Here is an 18863-nt window from a genome sequence, read left to right on the forward strand (position 1 = left end):
CCCCCCCCCAGTCATGTGCACTGAGCCCGGCACATGACGTGGGAGCGGGTGCGAAAATCCCTTTAGCTTTCTACAATACCAATTGGGGTCGGCGCAGGCGCGCTATATCCCAGGGTGTGAATTCACAGATGACCACTCGAAGATCATCAGTTACAGGTAAGCAACCCATTTTTGCATTTGCGCTAAAGGGGGAGGGGTGCCCCTCAAATTATTTGGAGTTAGAAACTTCTGTCCGCGGCCTGCATATGCGGAGTCCCCAATGTGTGCCTGTGCAGAAGATACATCAACAAACAACAGTTACAGGTAAGAGTAACTCTGTTTTCCCCCCTTAGTTTCTTGAAATTAATACTCTTAGTTACTTGTATTCCTGAAACTAGTTACTCATTTTTGTTTTCAGGTGCTTTAAGATAACTGAAAATAGTTGACCAGAAAGAAAATAACCAAATCCTTCCTTTGTATGCATGTACAACTGTTAAAAAATCTGTAGTGTGCTTCAGGGGAGGAGAAAAATATTACTTGCATAGTGTACCCAGCAAAACAAACCTCTGAGCTGTGTTTTGAAAAGTACCCTGATTACCCTGATGTAGAAAATATGTTGTATGTGAAGTAGCCCTGAAATGTCAAGTAGAAAGTATAAACTGTATTCCAGTCCTATACATAGTTAGGTATATCAAAGTCTGTTGACATCATTGTGTGTAAGTGTGCCCAACTCTGTGTAGGATCAAACTTTTTGCTCTTAAAAGTCCAGATAGTATGATATGGCGTCAGAAAATAACTACAGCATTAAACAGTTGATGACTCAAATTCACAGTGCAGTTTTTGGGTGAAACATTTTGGTTGCTTCAAAATTAACAATTAGTACTATTTGATACTAATATTTAATTTAATTTAATACTACTTGGAAGTTTAACTTCTATTGCTTACAGTATAATTTGTAAAGCATTTGTTTTAAAACTCCTCAGAAAGTCTTCAAATGTGCTTTCAAATTATTGTGCAGGCAATTACTTCATAACAAATATAAAGGACAAAGTATGGGCTGAGGGGGGAGTATAAATAATTGGAATTCTTTTCTCCCCAATTCAGTTCTCCCCCTCCAGGGTATTATAAATTTTTTAAGACTTGCGCTAGCTAATTTTCTTCCCCCTTCCCTTTTCATTAACCAGCATTCAACTGCCCTGCATGTCACAGGCTGGCAGAGACCAATGAGCATGCTTGTGGTTCAAGAGATTGGGAGGGGTAATCTTTGCTCTATTTTAATTGCAAGTCGGTTTTCTTCTGTCAGCAAACTTCATGATATGGTAGTGTGTGTGTGAAATTCCCCCTCTCATTGCAACAGAGCAAGACTGTTGAGCCCTCATAATTCTAAACATCTGTAGTCTGTAGCACAGTTGCTCTACAACTCTAGATGCAGTTTGGATGCACAGTTTCATTGACAGAAGAGCTTAAAGCTGTTCATTGCGCTCCAGACCTGAGCAGTACAGTGTGAGAATATTAAAATTCCCCCTTATTGTGCTGTATGGCAGGCCTTGACCAGTTTTCTTTGGCTGTAGGAGCTGGACTCATTTTTCAGCTTTCAGGGTTTTCAGGTTTAATGAGCGTATTTATTTATTAATTACTACAACAACAAAAATTATTTCTAAATACTTCTTGTTTTTGTAATGTTATTAATGCTATTACAAAGTGTTGTAGTATATAAATAAATGTAGTGGTAACTTTGGTTGTCATCACCCTAACAAAAAATCTAACCACTAATCCTAACCTAAACTCTAAAATTTCTCATAATTTCATTATTGTTTTGAAAAGCTCCATTTAATATTGAGCCAGTATAGAAAGTAACTGTTGAAGATAGGAATTCATCTACCCCCATTTAATGGTGCAAAGCATATAAGCAAGCAATGATAAGAATTTCACGCACATGCATTTTTATATCATACAACAAAACATATTTTGCTGTAAAAGGATAGATAAGCTTTGTACATCTACTAAGAATTGCTGAAAATACCAGGCTCCACAGTGAAATTTCTTGGTGAACTAGTACTTGCGATATGTCAAATTATGCTGTATGGGAGGTGCTTAGTTGACATGGTTCAGAGTATTAGAAGCTGTTAAGGGTAGGGATGGGCACAAACCAAACAACGAAGCAAAATTCATCATGAATTTTGCATTGTTTGTGGTTTGCAAACCAAAGTTTGTGACGTGTCTACCATCATGAACTTCCGCAAACTTTTGAAGCAGTTTGTGGACAGAGCAGAAAAGCAGAAGTTTAAAGGAACTTGAGTCCCTTTGAAACCCTTCTTTCTCTTCCCCGGAAAAGTCGCAAAAACAGCTGAGTGGTGGGACTTTCAAGGCTGATAGCTTGCTTTATGTGCTTCAAAAAAAGTGTTTCCTGTATTATATTCAAAAACTAGCATCTTAATGTACTATTATTCCTATGCCATATATTTGTGTATGTGACTGTTACACAGAATATTACATAAAATGAAAAGTGTGTGTGTGTGTAGAGTATGTATGTAGTGCTTGCTTCTGAAACAGCCTCGATCTGATTTTGGGCTTCTTATGTAACTGTTAAATAGGATGGAGGGGGGGGATTAAACGCTTCTTTGTGTGAAATGAAGCATCTCCAACTTGTCACAGGTACAAATGTGAGGGAGTTTAGCAGAGGTGGGAAGCCTATAAATCAGACTACATGCCTAATGTAATTTAGGGGGAAATTCTTCATTAGTACACTGGAGTCAATTCCCACAGGTATCATTCTTCAACACTTAAAGGTTTGTATGTACAATTTGGTCTGCAAAAGTTAGCACACCTAGTGCAACCCTTGGTCCAAAAGAGGATGGATTGTGTCAGGTCATTTAACTCACCTTTTAAAATATCTTTTCCTAGCAAAAACTTACATCACTAGTCAGAGTCCTCAAGTCACTGTGTCAGAGGTTATAATACTGTTAAATATTGAATCCAGCACATATCATTTAATGGCTCTGATTCAGTGAACTGAAATCCTTTTCTTTTCCTTTGTATAAGGGAGCTTCCAGAAGCAATACTGTCCCTTTATTACCAAAATTAATTGTATTATTATTATTACTGAAAGTAAAAGACATGTGACTCCTGTCTTTAGATGTGAAGACTGTGTAAACAAAGATACAAGAAATGCAGAGGAAGGAATCCATCAAATTGAGAGACCTGTTGAGAGCTTCATGTTCTGTGTGTGTGTGTTTAAAGGAGAGCAAGTTCACAACCATAATGTTCTGTAAGCTTTTGCTTACAATTCTTTCTCTCTCCCCCCCCTTCAAATCTTGCAAACTTGTATAGAGCAATAGAAAAACTGAACGGATTCCAGCTTGAAAATTACTCGTTAAAAGTTGCATATATTCCGGATGAGATGGCAGCACAGCCACCTCCTCAGCAGCACCCACAGGGGAGACGCGGCTTTGGGCAGAGAGGTCCGCCTAGGCAAGGCTCACCTGGTGCAACTACACGGCAAAAGCCACAGTCTGATGTCCCACTACGGATGCTGGTTCCCACCCAGTTTGTAGGAGCCATTATTGGAAAAGAAGGAGCCACGATCAGAAACATCACCAAACAGACACAATCAAAGTAGGTTTTCCTGTTGGATTTTGTCATCAATATAAAGTGTGTTTGTGCTCCTGTTACGATAGTCTCATCTGTTCTCATTTGTTCTAACCAAGCAGGGAGCCTCAGCAACGGAAAACATTGAGGCTTCTGAGCTAATTTGTCTAAAATTGTTTAACAGTGTTCTTCCTTGCTTTGGGGCATAAGCCTTTTATGTCTCTCTGAGTTTAGTTGCCTTTTTTGCCATTTGCTCAGGTGAGCTTCTTGGAGACATAAAGAAAAAACAGCAAGATGTAGACATTGCCTGAATAAACTAATTGATGGAGTTGAGCAAATTACCTACAAAGTTAACCCTGCAGCTTCATCAGTGGGTATAGCTTGCTACAGAATCTTAACTTGAATGACTTTCTTTAGACACTGTCATTGCCTTGATCCAGGAAGGGGGGAGACCCATGCAAAGATGTAGTTTTCTGCACCCAGAGCTGATGCGCAGTTAGGCACATCTCCATCCACATTACAGTACTCATCTGGTCCCATTGAACTTGCTGGAAGCATCATTGGCTGCAAATGGGCATAACACATCCATAATTGGGATCACTAGTTGTTACATTCTATATTAGGACCCATCTGAGTACAAATACATTGTCTACTCATACAAAATTTACACTGGTCTTTGGAGACTGCCACTGCTACTTTTTCTTTCTAGAATTGATATTCATCGTAAAGAAAATGCAGGTGCTGCTGAAAAACCAATTACTATTCACTCTACTCCAGAAGGGTGTTCTACAGCTTGTAAAATTATCATGGAGATAATGCAGAAGGAAGCGCAAGATACTAAATTGTGAGTAAATACTATTACTTATTTAGGGTGCATGAATAAAAAGCCAATACACACACAATAAAATGGCCACTATACTAAAAAAGAAAACCATCAGGTCTTGATCCTTGACCTTGCTTGCATGTAATATAAAATGGCAGGAGGTAACAAGTGGTGGGTTATCTCTGAGACATAGTTCAAAGTACTTTGGAAAGCTAGGTAATTGCTGGGTGATCCCTGGTCCCAAAGATGTCCAGCTGTCCTCAAGTAGAGCTGGGGCCTTCTCCATCCTGGCCCTGACCTGGTGAAACTCTCTGCTGAACATCAGGACCCTGTGGGACTTAATGCAATTCCACAAGGCCATCTTGGATTTTAGGTTTTTAATTACATGTATAACTGTATATTTGGATTCTTGTATGATTTTATCTGTTCCATCATTGATATATATTGACAGCCCTGCTTTTATGGGGATGTGGGCAGTTCATAAATTGAATAAATAATAATAATAATACTTTCAGATTAATTTCTAACATTTGGAAATAGGGAATAACGTTTATGAAAATTAATGTAATATCCAACCACTTTCTTCCCATACTCTTTCACAGGAAGTTTCTATAGCTTCTCTGTTAGCTTTCCAGACTTTGCTGTTTTGCTTTTCGAGACGCCTACATTGCTGTTTGTTTTATTGACTGGTTTTGCTTTTATTTTATATTTGGGGTTTTAATTAGATATTTGCAATTTTATGTTGTTCCCACTTTCTACACTTTAACATGGATTTTGTATATAAATATCAGATAAAGAAAGATAAACAGGTATAATAGGTCATTCTCAGCCCCCCTAGCAAAGATATTGTGATCAACAGTAGTAAACAATTATTTTCTGCGAAGCTAGGCTGCTGTTGGCTGTTCAGACTCAGTGTATAGTGGTTGAGAGAAACACATCAGTTCATCAGCTATATGCCAAGATGAACTTAAAAGGGGAGATACAGGCAATCAATTTAATGGTTTGTTAAAAATCTTACTGACACAAAATGGAAGGAAGGGTAATCCTGCTGGGTGAATTCTTATATTAAAATGGTTGGTGCTTCTGATTGGTGGTATCGCACATTACTCAGGTAAATATAGGAATGCAGAAACCATGTGGTATGTGAAGGGGAGGGGAATCTTATGCTAGCATCAGAGAAGGAAAGGAGATGGTGCTGGATCATGGTCTTTTGATGGCTTTTACATTGCTGTGCTACTGGAGCAATGTGGTATAAAGACATCAGGGACACAGCAAGACACACCATTATTGTAACATAAGGATTTGCTATCTGTGTGTGAGATATCTTTTTGGGGGGTGGGAGGGTAGAAGGTGTAGAAGAGAATTTCCTCTCCTCCTTCAAGACAGTTAATCTTCAGTGTATAGGTGGTAATAGAGAATGTGCTACTTTTAACCCTGCTTGCCCAAGTTATATTACTCTAGCTTTGCCCTGATATCTCACTGTAACAAATAGAAAATAAGGCTGAAAGAAGTGTGTAATTGTTAGTGTACAGGAAAATGCCTACAAATTACCTTTGTTCCCCTCCAGGTGAACAGATTGTCCAGACAGTCTTTAGCCCCAGGTAGAACAGAAGACAGAAGCTTTCCTTGGTGATAAGAAATACGTGAAACCCAACAACCAGAGGCTGCCACTATTCCTGTCCAGAGATGGGAGATACTTGTGGTTATTATTGTCAAAGGTAGGGATGGGCGTGAACCGAATTATGAACCGAAATTCATCACGAACTGGCCCCGGTTCATGGTTCACAAACCTCGGTTCATGCCATCCCACCCTCACGAGCCCCCATGAACCTCCCAGGCAGGTTTGTTTCAGCAGACACACTGGTGCTGGCAGCAGGACTTGAAGAAGGCATTTAAAGAGACCGCGGTCTCTTTAAACGCCTTCTGGTGCACCTTGCAAAAACCATCTAAAGAGATCTTTTTAAATGGTTTTTGCAAGCCACACTGCCACCACGGTGCAACTCACAAGTAAACTGAGAAGGCATTTAAATGCCTAACTGTCTGAAATGGCTTCCAAAACCATTTAAAGGGAACATTCCCTGTAAATGGGTTTTGGAAGATTCACCCCTCCCCCATTCTGCTGGCCTTGGTGAGCTACCCCCAGCATGAAGAAGGGGTGAAAGATCAGCTAACCCAAACTGGTTCGCAAAGTGGGGGAGATTCGTGGTTCATGGGACCTGATGAACCAGGACGAACCTCTATGTCACGGGCTGGGGTGCCAGTCAAAGGGAGTCCAGAAACATAAAGTCCAAAATCTCTAACCAGAAGCATAGTCCAAAGCCAAGCCGGGTCAGGAGCCAGGAACACAAAGCCAAGTCCAAAATCACTAACCAGAAGCATAGTTCAAAGTGAAGCCAGGGTCAGGAGCCAGGAACACAGAGCCAAGTCCAAAGTCTGGGGGTCTGAAGGTCTAGGTGCAAGAGCAGAGTTGAAGTAGATGCAAGCAGCACAAATCTGACTTGTTGCTTCCATGAAGAGTACTGCCCAGAGTGTGGAGTTAAATGCTATTACCAATTAGCCAGCTGCATGATCGCCCAGGCTCCTGTTAGAACTCTGGGCTAGCTGAGCGTCTCCTCTGTAGCCTGGCCTTTCTTTGCCTGGTTGCTAAGTTTTGCCGCAGTCGCTCCCTTAAAGGAGTCACATGTGGGGGTGAGTCAGGAGGACTTTCAGTTTGCAGTTCTTCCTTCTTATCTGAGCCAGGTGTGAATACTGTTGTTGCAGGCACTTGCCAGTTATCCTCCTCTGCTGCTTCAGAGGGGCCAGCTGTGGTTTCTGCAGGCTCTTTCAGCTCATCCTCATCCACGCCCATGACACTCCATTTTCCCAGTTCATGCCCATCCCTAGTCAAAGGACTCTTGTTCCTGCAGCAGCAAAAAGATGAACTTCCCTTTTCCACAGCAGTGTTGCCTGAGGATTGAGGAAAACTATAGATTAAGTTAAAGGAAACTCAGTTGTTTTTTCTTGACTTGAGAGATGTAATTTAAGAGGTTGACTCTTCTGACTCTGACTTCACTTCTTAATTTGTGGTTGAATTATGTGATTTTTTTAATTCATACAATTCTTTGGACTGCTTACAGTACAGAAGAAATTCCCTTGAAGATACTAGCACATAACAATTTTGTTGGCCGGCTCATTGGCAAAGAAGGACGGAATCTGAAGAAAATTGAACAGGACACAGACACTAAAATCACAATATCTCCGTAAGTGTTCCATGATCACATTGCTAAATGATGTGTTTGTAGTAATTTTGGCTTGTTGCTCATGTACTGAGAGTTGGTTTTCGAGGTAGAATTTTTTCAAATACAAAGACCAAGTCTATTAGTTAAAAAAATTCACTTCTCACAAAGGTTGTATGATAAAAACCTGTTAGGAAGTTCTGTGATCTAGAAACTAAATATGATAAACTTATTGGAACTTGTTTAATGATTAGCATGGTTTCCTGAAATGTACTGTGATTTCATTCATATAATTTATTTCCCATGAATTCCTCAAATGAAATATACATTTGGCTGTTCATAGAAGTGTGATGGAGATAACACTACATTACATGGCCCTTTGACACCACTGTTTACAGATTTGTTTTTCTCTGTATGTGCATGTCACAAAGTGGGTAGAATATTTGACATGATAAGTGGAATGCTGGGCATGATGGAACATGTTCAGGTTCCATTCCAGGTAGCTTCACTAGCTGTATCACAATCATAATGACATTGCCTCCAAGCAATATTACTTTTCTGTTGACCACATGTGAAAATCTCAAGATGCATCATCTTGCAGTGGATCTTTCTTTCTTTCTTTCTTTCTTTCTTTCTTTCTTTCTTTCTTTCTTTCTTTCTTTCTTTCTTTCTTTCTTTCTTTCTTTCTTTCTTTCTCCTCGCTTGCAGCGTCCGAGTCACCATTTTGAAACTTCTTGCAGATATTTTTACACGCTTCCTCTGCTGCCTTCTGAATCTCATTGATTAAGTATTCTTTAAACTGTTCCATAGATAAGTAGCCAAATTCCATGTTTTTTGAGTCCACCAATACAATTTCATTTGCTGGAGTATCTTCAATCTCCCCTCTCGCCGGCATTTCCAAGCCTTTTACTCCACTCCTTTTCGCAGCCGTGTATACATTCTCGGAATGGCGATATCTTTAAAGGATCTTTTTAATGGAGGTCTTTATCAATCGGTGAGGAAACACGTACATACCAAGATTCTCTGTTTCCTTTGCTGCTTCTTAAACTTGAAATCAAAACTAAAAAGGGAAGGTCGTGGCTTGTGCAAACATGCGCACCATGTTTGCTCCTCGTCCTGCTCTTGCGTCAGGACAGAACGGTCTCCCCTCCCCCCCGCTAACCCCCGTTGCAGGGGGGGCAAGCAAGTCCCCTGCGCCCATCCTTCCTACGAGACGTCTGGGTGAAGCCCAACTCAGTGCCAAGGCATGGGGGGGGGGGTCTCCAAAAGAGACAAGAAGAGTAGGGTGGCTCAGGAATGATCCGAGACTCACCCTCAGTGTCACGCCATTTCTCCAGAACTCACGGAGTTCTTTTTCCAGCCTCTAGAGCAGATTCAGGCAACCATGGGTACAAATCTCTCTTCCTCTGCCTGGGGAGACCTCTTCCAGGAATTGGAAGCGCAGTGCTGGGGGACTTGGGAGAAAGGTTCGCTGACTTGCGTTATGAGCCATTAACTTCTGTCTATGGATAACATGGACGAAGTGGTGAGGGGAGTGATAACATATCTACCAAGGTCCACATCAACAGACAAGGGGACACCTACACGCTAGCCCCACACAAATAGCATGGTCCAAGATTTAACCTTCTTCCCTTGTTTGTGAAACACTTCAGGGAACTCTGTGCATTTGGACAGACTGAATTTGGGAAGATTTGAGTCCAGTAGCACCTTAAAGGACACTTTCAAGAGCTAGCGTTCCCTCCATTTTGGGGGAAAATTTCCTTCAGCAGGCTGATATTACTTCCCCGGGTTTATCAAGAAGAGGACATTGCAAGATGGTTTGAAATTCTCACTTGTCGATTTGTCCGCCTTTCAAATCACTCACAGAATCTGCAGTTGATTTTTCTGCAAAAGGTTTGGTGAGATTGGTGTCTTGATGCCCTCATGATTTCAAGTTCTGTTCTATACCTTTCTACTCATTCCCCAGTAAAGCTGCTGGCAGTTGACTTGGTGCCCAGTATACTTCCCAGATCAGACTGGTGCCATTTCCTGAACTCTGGGTACTTGGAAGAAATTTGTCAACATCTTGCTGAGCTCCAGGTAGAAGGGCTTCATTGGTTAGTACAGGCAAATTAGTTGGTCCAGAATGTCTTTGGCCTAAGAGCAAGTGTTGTCAGTCAGTGGCAGGCAGCTGCCCTAACTAGTATTCTTCATACTGAAACTTTATTGTGTTTCGCAGAGCCTAGTCATTTTCTTTCTTTCTTCTCCTATCTTCATCCTCAAGTGAAAGACTTGCCTGACTATGATGTCTGTAGAGCATTCTGCATTTTGTTTGTATAAAAAGGTAAAGAACCTGCTCATGCCAAAAGGAGTCACTCATTCTGTGCAGAAGCCATAACATCTGCTGCGTTTGACATTCAACACATTCCTACCTAGAAGCTTGGAACGATGTTAGCTGAATACGCAGTAATGGCAAAACTAACAAATCAAGTAAATAAAAGACCAATTAAAGAATTTCAGCAGAAATGGAAGGCATACTACTCATATTATGGGTAAAGACTGAAAATGGATGATAAGCCTATATTCTCTGAAATGACTGAAGAGTTAGGAAAAGATAAGAAACTATAGTTATTAACTAATGCAGTACACTTATTCTATTTAAAAATGTTTAAGGATAAAGAATCAATATGTAATATGGAAAAAGAAAGGTAAATGGTATGCAAAAATTGCTGTATTAGATTGCTAAAATAGTATGTTACAAAAAAAATAGATTCTATAGAAAATTGAGTGGAGAAGAGAAACATCTTGACTCTTCCATTCTTTTTTTTCCCTTTTCTTTTTTATTACACATTATAAATGTATTTCTGGTAAATGTAAAACCTATGCTGACCAATTATCATTTTAACACCCCTTCCCTTTTCTCTTTTCTGTAACTTCTTTTGGATAAAATAATTTTAAAATGCAAAAGGGGGGGGCACATTCCTACCTAAATGACGTACGTACCTCTGTTCTTCACTACAGAATGGTATCTTCACTTTTGTAGATGCAGTCTTTGGCCTACAAAAGATTATGTAACCCTGAAAATTCTGGATTGGAAGCACTGATTTCCAACATTCATCCTTCAGCTGTTGTCATCCTCAGAATGAAAATCTGTGTAGTGCATTCATCTTTTGTCAAGCATTTGAGTGTTCTTTCTGTTCAGAAGAAAACATATCCCACCCACCCTCGCTGGGTCTGTTGGTGTTGTAGAAGATGGAAAGACCTGTTTGTTTCAGTACCCTTGGGGATCAACTTAAGCATTGTCTGAATCTTATGGATAACTATTCTCTTGTGCTCCTTGGGTATTTCCCCCTATAATTCAGTATCTCCAACAGGGAGAAAGAAGTGGAGAAGAACTACTATGGGATGTAGTTCACACCATGATTTCTATTATATGTATTTATTTATTTTTAGACCTAGCATCTTGAAAGGCTGCTGTAATGGTTTGGACTATGATTTTAAGTAGCATATGAGGAACTGAGCCAGTGGTGAATTGACCTCACTGCTTTTTACACTTCTAATTATATCAGGAAATAAGATACCCTGATGACTAAAACATTAATCTTTTGATAAATGGGAAGGGACAGAAGAATAGTTTTCTGGGTAACACTCTTAGAATGAACAGAGCCACATTTCTTCAGAATGTTCTGCTGTAGTCATATTTTGGGTCACGGCTGCTCTAAATAACTGGTGTGTTATCTAAACGTGTATTTATTTAAAATATTTGTATCATGCCCTTCCAAAGGGCTCAAGATAGTTAACAAAGATTAAAATAAGACTGCATCTACCATTCAAATTATGAAACAATGCTAAAAATTCATCCTGCTATAAATATCTTCTCACAACATTTGAGAACATTGGTCTAATGATTGACAGAAGCTGAGATTTACAGATTTCTCAGTATGGTGACCACCAGAAAGCCTTCCAGAGTAAGCCTTCCATTACAAGCTAGTAGAGCACCAGGAGCATTTATTGGTGGGAAGATGGAAAGTTGCAACTTATTCTTCCCCTACAGTATGGTGTCTCCTGGGGTTGAATCCTTGCTGTGCTTTGCCTGGAATACTATTCCAAACCAGTGCAAGAAGTGGATGGAAAGTTCCTGTTTCATGAGGTTACTATGTAGAACTTACCATTCCTTCTTTACACTGTACCCAGCTGCATTTAGTCTGGGGTGATTCTGGGCTAAAGAAAGAACGTTTTTTGCTGATATGACTGAGCAATACTCTAAGCCAGGGGTGTCAAACATGCAGCCCGGGGGCCGGATCAGGCCCCCAGAGGGCTTCCATCAGGCCCGCAGTGGAACTGGCCATCTCCTACTGCTGCTGCTGCATAATAGCTTGCTTCACCAGACTCTCTTAATCACACAGCCATTTCATGTTTTAACCTGGGTCCTAGACTCAGAACTCAGAGCATGAGATTTCTGTGAATGTCAATACATCAAAAGTAGGTTTGCAGAGCGAATGTTTTAAGCATGTTTTTATTTTAAGTTAAAAAAAATCTTTGTGTTTGTTTCCTTTATAAAGTTTATATTTCCGCTACCTGGCATTACATTTTATGACACATATGGCCTGGCCCAACAAGGTCTCATTTATGTCAGTTCCAGCCTTCATAACAAATGAGTTAGACACCCCTGCTCTAAGCTGTGGTGGACTTGGGAAGGTGTCCGCCAGGTGTTTCACCTTGGAGTTTCAGCTGCTGCTTGTTTGATCAGTTGCCCAGCTTCAGGGAGTAGTGGAGTGGGTGGGACTGAGAAGATAAAAATTGTCTTCCATTTTCTTCATCTTATCCTTCACCTCACCAAGACCTAGTCAAAATCTAAACTTCACTTGTAAGCAAAGACTTGTCCAGCTCCATGATTTCTCAATGAGGTTTCTTCTTCCCACAGCTGTAAACTGGTTTTGAATACCCTGCAGAGTACAAATTTGAAGTTGTCTTGGTACATTTACTTTTCATTTGAGATTAGGGTACTACCCATTGTGTATATAGCAGTTTATTAGTTTCTGCTTTGTAGATTGCAGGACTTGACACTCTATAACCCAGAAAGGACCATTACAGTTAAAGGCAGTATTGAAACATGTGCCAAGGCTGAGGAAGAAATAATGAAGAAAATCAGGGAGTCCTATGAAAATGATATAGCTGCTATGAATGTAAGTATATTTCTTGTATCTTATGAAGCAGTTATGTTCAGTATGTTTCTCTAATGTGTAATGAAACACCAAATGTGAGTCTGTCAGTTTTCAGTAGAAGTGACCGATCACACAGAGCCCCCTTTTACTGTCCCATAGTATCTCAGTCAAAAGTGTGGTTGTCCATGCCCTTTTGATTGTACTTTGCAGATAAATAATGTGGTATTTAGTGCAAAAAGTAGTAGTCATCAATTCTCTTCTCCATTTTTAAAACACCTTTATAGAATGCCTTTATAAAAGAGGCTATAAATAATTTTGACAACATATGGTAACATTTCATAAGCCTTCTTTTTTCCTGATGAACAGACTATCTGCTGATAGGACCAGCTACAGCAGTTCTTGGGGAAGGGGGTATGGTATAGCCCGATCTTGTCAGACCTTGGAAGCTTAGCAGGGTCAGTACTTGAGAGGGAGACCACCAAGGAAGTTGCTGTAGAGGAAGTCAATGGCAGGCCTCCTCTGCTTCTCACTTGCTTTGAAAGTCGCCATAAGTCGGCTGCATATTGAAGGCACTGTACACACACACAGAGAGAGAGAGAGAGAGAGAGAGAGAGCGAGCGCAGTTCTGGTAGAAAGTGACCTTCATCCTTTGTATGACAGAGTGCTATGTCACAATAACATCATCATGGTCAGCCAACTCAGTCTCCCAGAAGCATGATAACTTGTCTTTGAGTCATCACAGAACCTAATATTTATTTGTGTTTGCTAGTTCACATATTTCCAAAAGAAGTAGAATTCATCTTTCTGTACAGGTGTGCTTTTAGCTTCAACCATGATAATTGGTCGCAGCAAAACTGGTAAACAGAAGTAGAGTGGCACCTTAAAGACTAACAAAAAAATTTCTAGTGCAAGTTGTTTGTGGACTAGAGCCTCCTTGGCACTGCATCTGAAGAAGGATGGGGGCCCTAGTCCACAGAACCCCTTATATGGGAATAAAATGTTGTTAGTCTCCAAGGTGCCACTAGATTACTGTTGGATATTTGGTAATAAAGCGGTACCACTCTTTCATGTTTCAGTTACAGGTAGATTTTTAAAATTGTTTTTGTATCGTGTCTGTGCTGTGTCTAACACCTGTTATTGTCAGAAACCAACCTAACTAGCAGTGTGCTAAAACCAGCAAATTTAGTGAAAACTTTCACAGTGAAATCCTTACTACCTCACATCCATCCTTTGCTTATGGTGATACAGTAGCCTGCCAATATAACCACACTGGCATCTGGTGAGATCTACCTTGTTGGTTGCAATCTTGATTGTAAGGAGTTGATGTGCTATATTTGTTGCCAGGTATCCTGTTTCCGTGATCATAAAAAATTACCTTAAAATGGTTCATCATCAGTCCTTTCCCTTTGTTCCCCCACCCGTGTTTCCCAGTTTTGGTTACTACTCTCTGTATATTCAGCTGCATGTGAACCTGAGGTTGTAGACCTTATTTAAAGCACTCCTTGCTAACACAGTGGCTCATAGAATCAGGCTATAATTGCTTCTAGCATGATTGTGAGCTCTGTTCTACAATTAACTCTGAGCATAAATCTGAGAAGACATGGTTTTAATACTGTATTGCTAGCCAAACTAAGTGTCCATGATGAACATTTTGAAATTTGGCTCTTGGAAAAGACATGGGATGATGATGATAACAGATAGGGTATCCTTTATAGTATGGGCTAACAATCTTTTATGTCATTGCAGCTTCAAGCACATTTAATTCCAGGATTAAATCTGAATGCTTTGGGTCTGTTCCCACCTTCCTCTTCAGGGATACCTCCTCCTACAGTGGGGGTCGCTTCAGCTGCTGCCGCCTCTTCGTACCCTCCGTTTGGGGTAAGTGTATCACTTTGCTGTTGTTCAGATGTTCAACCCCTGGTGATCTGAGCAGCACTGAGCACTATTATTAAGCAAGTGAGAGAGCAAAAAGGCATTTATTACATAGAAAATAGACTTTTTGTAGTAGAACGGGGAGAAGGGACAAAATAACATTACAAGGGCCAGCCTATATCGGTATATATGTAATACCAGTAAATGGAGAGACCTGTGGTAAATTACTGGATTACTGCAATGCTTTCTACATGGAGCTGCCCTTGTCCCAAATCCGGAGGCTGCAGCTGGTGCAGAATGCAGCAGCCAGGCTGTTGTTGGGTCTCCCTATGTGGGAGCACATCCAGCCTGCTCTAAAAGCACTGCACTGGCTGACTATAGCATACCGAATTCGGTTCAAGGTGCTGGTTCTGACCTTTCAAGCCCTATATGGTCAGGGACCTACATACCTAAGGGACCACCTTTCCCCATATGTTCCCCTGAGAGCACTACGATTGGGGTCCCAAAACTGTCTGACCCTCCTGGGTCCTAAGAAGCCAGGCTGGCTGTGACGAGAGCCAGGGCCTTTTCAGTGGTGGTTCTGCGCTGGTGGAATGAGCTCCCGGATGACATCAGGGCCCTGTGGGACCTCTTACAGTTCACAGGGCCTGCAACACAGAGCTTTTCCACCAGGCCTTCAAGTAGGGAGCCATCCTAATAAATAAATCAAGACCCTGGCCCCAAATTAACATCATTATTTACATGCCAATATTAGACTTTAGATGCTGCTACTACCACCATAGGCTTCAAAGAGCACTAGCGCTTTACACTGTTGTTTTATGACTATTATTGTATTGTACTACTGTGGTTTTATTGAACTTGTTTTATTATTTTAAAATGTTTTGTATGCCGCCCTGAGCCTGCCGAGGCAGGGAGGGCGGGATTCAAGTCAAATAAATAAATAAATAATAAATGAAGGAATGTTTTCAGAGATTCTAGGTCAAATGTGTTAACCCCTTGTTGCTGAAACATTTATTAGTAAGTATAATGTTTATTCCTGATGGTTGGTGTTCTGTTAAGGAGATTTTAAAAATTTGATACTTTGAAGGGTTTATTATGTGATTGGGGCTTGAAATACAGTGCATGTCTTCCTTATCAAAAGTATTCTTGAGGGCTAGGTGAGAATGTGTGTAAATAAATGCATTCCTGTGTTGCTACTGTGACTACAGTTATGTGTAGATGGGAAATCTTCCTGTTTTAATTACAAGCGAGATCAGCCTTACCATGTCGTCATGTTGGCAATAAACTCAGGATTGCCGAGTCCACCCAGAGTTTCCAGGGGATCTAAAACTAGAGTTTTAGAAAGCATATGCAAGCATATGAAAATAGCGTTTGGTGTCTTATTTTTATGCATATGCATATCTTTCTAGCAGTTCTGTAATTGTACCTTCTCATATTTGAACACAGTAGATTTAAGAGGATTAATACTATTCAGCTGAATAGAATATCCTTATTAAGATTTTAAATTTTTAATAACTGTTCCTTACAGCTAGCCAATTCTTGTAACTACAGGTTTGTTTTTAATTCCAAAGTTATCAGTGCAATACCATGCCAAGTTACTCCAGTCTGAGCCTATTCATTTCAATTGACTTAGACTGGAATATTTCTGCAGAGGGTTGCACTGTACGTCTGGCTGAAGATTTCTGTGGGCTTAGACAAGAGCTTCTGGACATCTAGGGCAACATAAGTGTTGAACAAAAGCAAGATTTATTTAGGAAGATTAAACATATGAAAGCATATGAAAATAGCGTTTGGTGTCTTATTTTTCCTAGTATGCTGTTCACTATCTTGAATGTCATAAACTGATTCTGAAATTAATACAGTTAACCAAATCCATGGCAGTACGTTTTTGTGTCTCAGTGATTCAGCAAGCTAGATAATCTTGCTTTCTTATTAAAGAGAGGGCTCCCATCATGCATGGTAAGCACTGGTTTTACTTTCTTCATATATCAGAATCTGTCACTAATACTCTTTCACTTTTTCCTGTGAACAGTAGAGTAATTTATACTCAGTGTAATTTAAGCACAGAGCAAGAAAGGGAAATGAGCAATTAAAATGCTGGCACAATAGTACACTGACAGAGCTGTGCCAACTGGATCTAGCTGTATAACTATAGCAATGGTAACATGGATCAGTTTTGATCTAGTGAAATATGCACATTCAAGTTATCATTGGCTGGTATGGAGTCATGTCATTAGAATCTTGACCTTGTTAATTGTGCAATGTCTGTTGCTAACATACACCAACAGTCCTGTTCCATGATCTGTGTGGTGAAGGTAAACATTTTATTTATTGAATCTTGCATTCTTTGCCATACTAACAAAGATTACAGATATTCAGTAAGATTAAGCCACATATTTTAAATATATAATCAACAAAGACTAAAACCAGACTTAAAAAACATCAGCAATGTCAAATAGAAATAAATAAAAACAGTTCTAGCAAAACACTGAAACACAAAATAGAGCACTTAAAAACCCCTTCCAAAACAACAGGTAGCGAAGCAACTATAAAACACCCACACACAATCAACAAAACACTGGTGTATGTGCCTAAGAAAATAAATTTAACATGGTACTATAAAACCTCAAGAAACTCTGTGCCAGACAAATGGCTTTGTGGAGGGTGTTTCATATAGATAGCCTTTCTAAGTCAGAAGAACTTTGGACACTTCTCTAAAAAGTAAAATCAGTAGTGGATCGGCTCATATTTAGGATAGACACAACAGTTGCTGTGTCACTGCGTGGCTGTGATACTGTGCTGACATCATAAGCTGGCTGAGATACAGGTGCCCCTGTCAGGAGACAAGGTGCCCTACTGAAGGTGGCAGATTTGGGGGAGCTATTAAAGGGCCACTGACTAGGAGAGACAGATCTGACCCTTGGAGCACACTGGTGCATTTTTAGTTCCACAAGGCTTACACTGGGTAACTCTCCAATGGGTATCCCCGTATTAGTTTGTAGATACGTGCCAGTATTTCCTTTGGGAAAGGGGGGGCTGTTGTAAAATTAGCAGTAAGACAGGGGAGTTGTGTTTGGTCTTTTTCATTTAATATCTATGTTAATGTTTGTAAAATGGGTTTGCAACATAGAATATTTCTTGCTTTGGAGGTTTTGGCTTGAGGTGTAACCAGTATGAAGATTAACTGTAGGATGGTAGAGCAGGTGAGATTTGTGGCCTTTAGTTCCTTGGTCCACAATGCTATAAAATACCAGTGGAACCTCAAAATGAATGAATAAATAAATAAATAAATAAATGTTTTTGCTAAATGGAACATAACTGTTAAGGTCTCAACCTTTGATGACTAGATATATATACCACACACACACACACACATATCTATATATCTAATTCCGAAGTCGCCCCCTGCGTGCGGATACTAATTTCTGCACATCGGGGGCACCTGGGGGGAGGGAGATGTTTGTGCACACTTGGGGCAGTCCCCAGGTGTGCACAAAAATCTGAAACCTGTAAAAAAATATCGGGGGGATACTAAAATCCCCCAAAAGAGCAGGGGGGGAGATCGAGACGGGGGGGGGAGGAGATGGGGGGAACTGGCGGGATGGGGGGGGCTTACCTCCTCCTGCTGCTTCCTCCTCTTGCTGCTTCCTCCTCTTCCTCATAGGTGTGTAGCTCCCTCTCCCCCCCTCCCGCGAGTATCACGGGTCCTGCCCCTTGTATTTGTGTATGTTCTGGATGCCAAGTAGGTCTTCTCTGCTGGCCAATCTTCTTCAGCCCATGTCCTTAAGGACCTGTGAGCAAAGAAGAGAACAGACTCAGTGAGATGTTGTACAGCTACTGCTAGCCAGCTAGGTAGCAGGATCTTCTCAATTTGTCAACTACCATGTGGGTGTAAATATGTCTTCCATCAAGTTTCTCATGAGTTTGATTAAATCATGTAGTGTTTCAGAAATCATTTTGCGTGCTGCTAGAATATTGAAGAGGACTTTATCATGGAATGAAATCTAAACTTCAGTTTTTCCCCTCCCTCTTAATAAATAGAGCACCATTTCAGAGAATGCAGTTTTTCTAGGGTACATGTTATTTCTAAGAACTACGTGTGAGTTCACCTGGCAGAATGTTATGATTCAGAATCACTCAATTTTTTTAACTCACACAAATAGTATGCGTGATGCCTATCCGCTTCTCAGAACATGTTGTTAGCTGTTTTATCCAAGGAGTAATGTATTTGTTTTGTGCAGG

The 18863-nt window shown here is 40.4% G+C and overlaps 1 protein-coding gene across 5 annotated transcripts in view; it reads left to right on the plus strand.

Moving 5' to 3' along the window:
* Positions 1 to 18863, plus strand: part of IGF2BP3 (insulin like growth factor 2 mRNA binding protein 3) — a 138867-nt gene that overhangs the window by 93024 nt on the left and 26980 nt on the right. For 2 of the 5 annotated variants that reach the window (XM_015418861.1, XM_015418862.1), the window contains exons 6-10: positions 3310 to 3594; positions 4277 to 4411; positions 7507 to 7629; positions 12635 to 12770; positions 14496 to 14627. In XM_015418861.1, coding sequence (XP_015274347.1) covers positions 3310 to 3594; positions 4277 to 4411; positions 7507 to 7629; positions 12635 to 12770; positions 14496 to 14627 — 811 coding nt within the window. Of the gene's footprint in view, positions 1 to 3309; positions 3595 to 4276; positions 4412 to 7506; positions 7630 to 12634; positions 12771 to 14495; positions 14628 to 17623; positions 17634 to 18863 lie in introns of all 5 variants that reach the window. The other 3 variants (XM_015418864.1, XM_015418863.1, XM_015418865.1) reach the window with 3 other exon arrangements.

The sequence above is a fragment of the Gekko japonicus genome, unplaced genomic scaffold, assembly GCF_001447785.1.
Source record: "Gekko japonicus isolate JY-2015 unplaced genomic scaffold, Gekko_japonicus_V1.1 scaffold1729, whole genome shotgun sequence".
Taxonomy (NCBI): Eukaryota; Metazoa; Chordata; class Lepidosauria; order Squamata; family Gekkonidae; genus Gekko; species Gekko japonicus.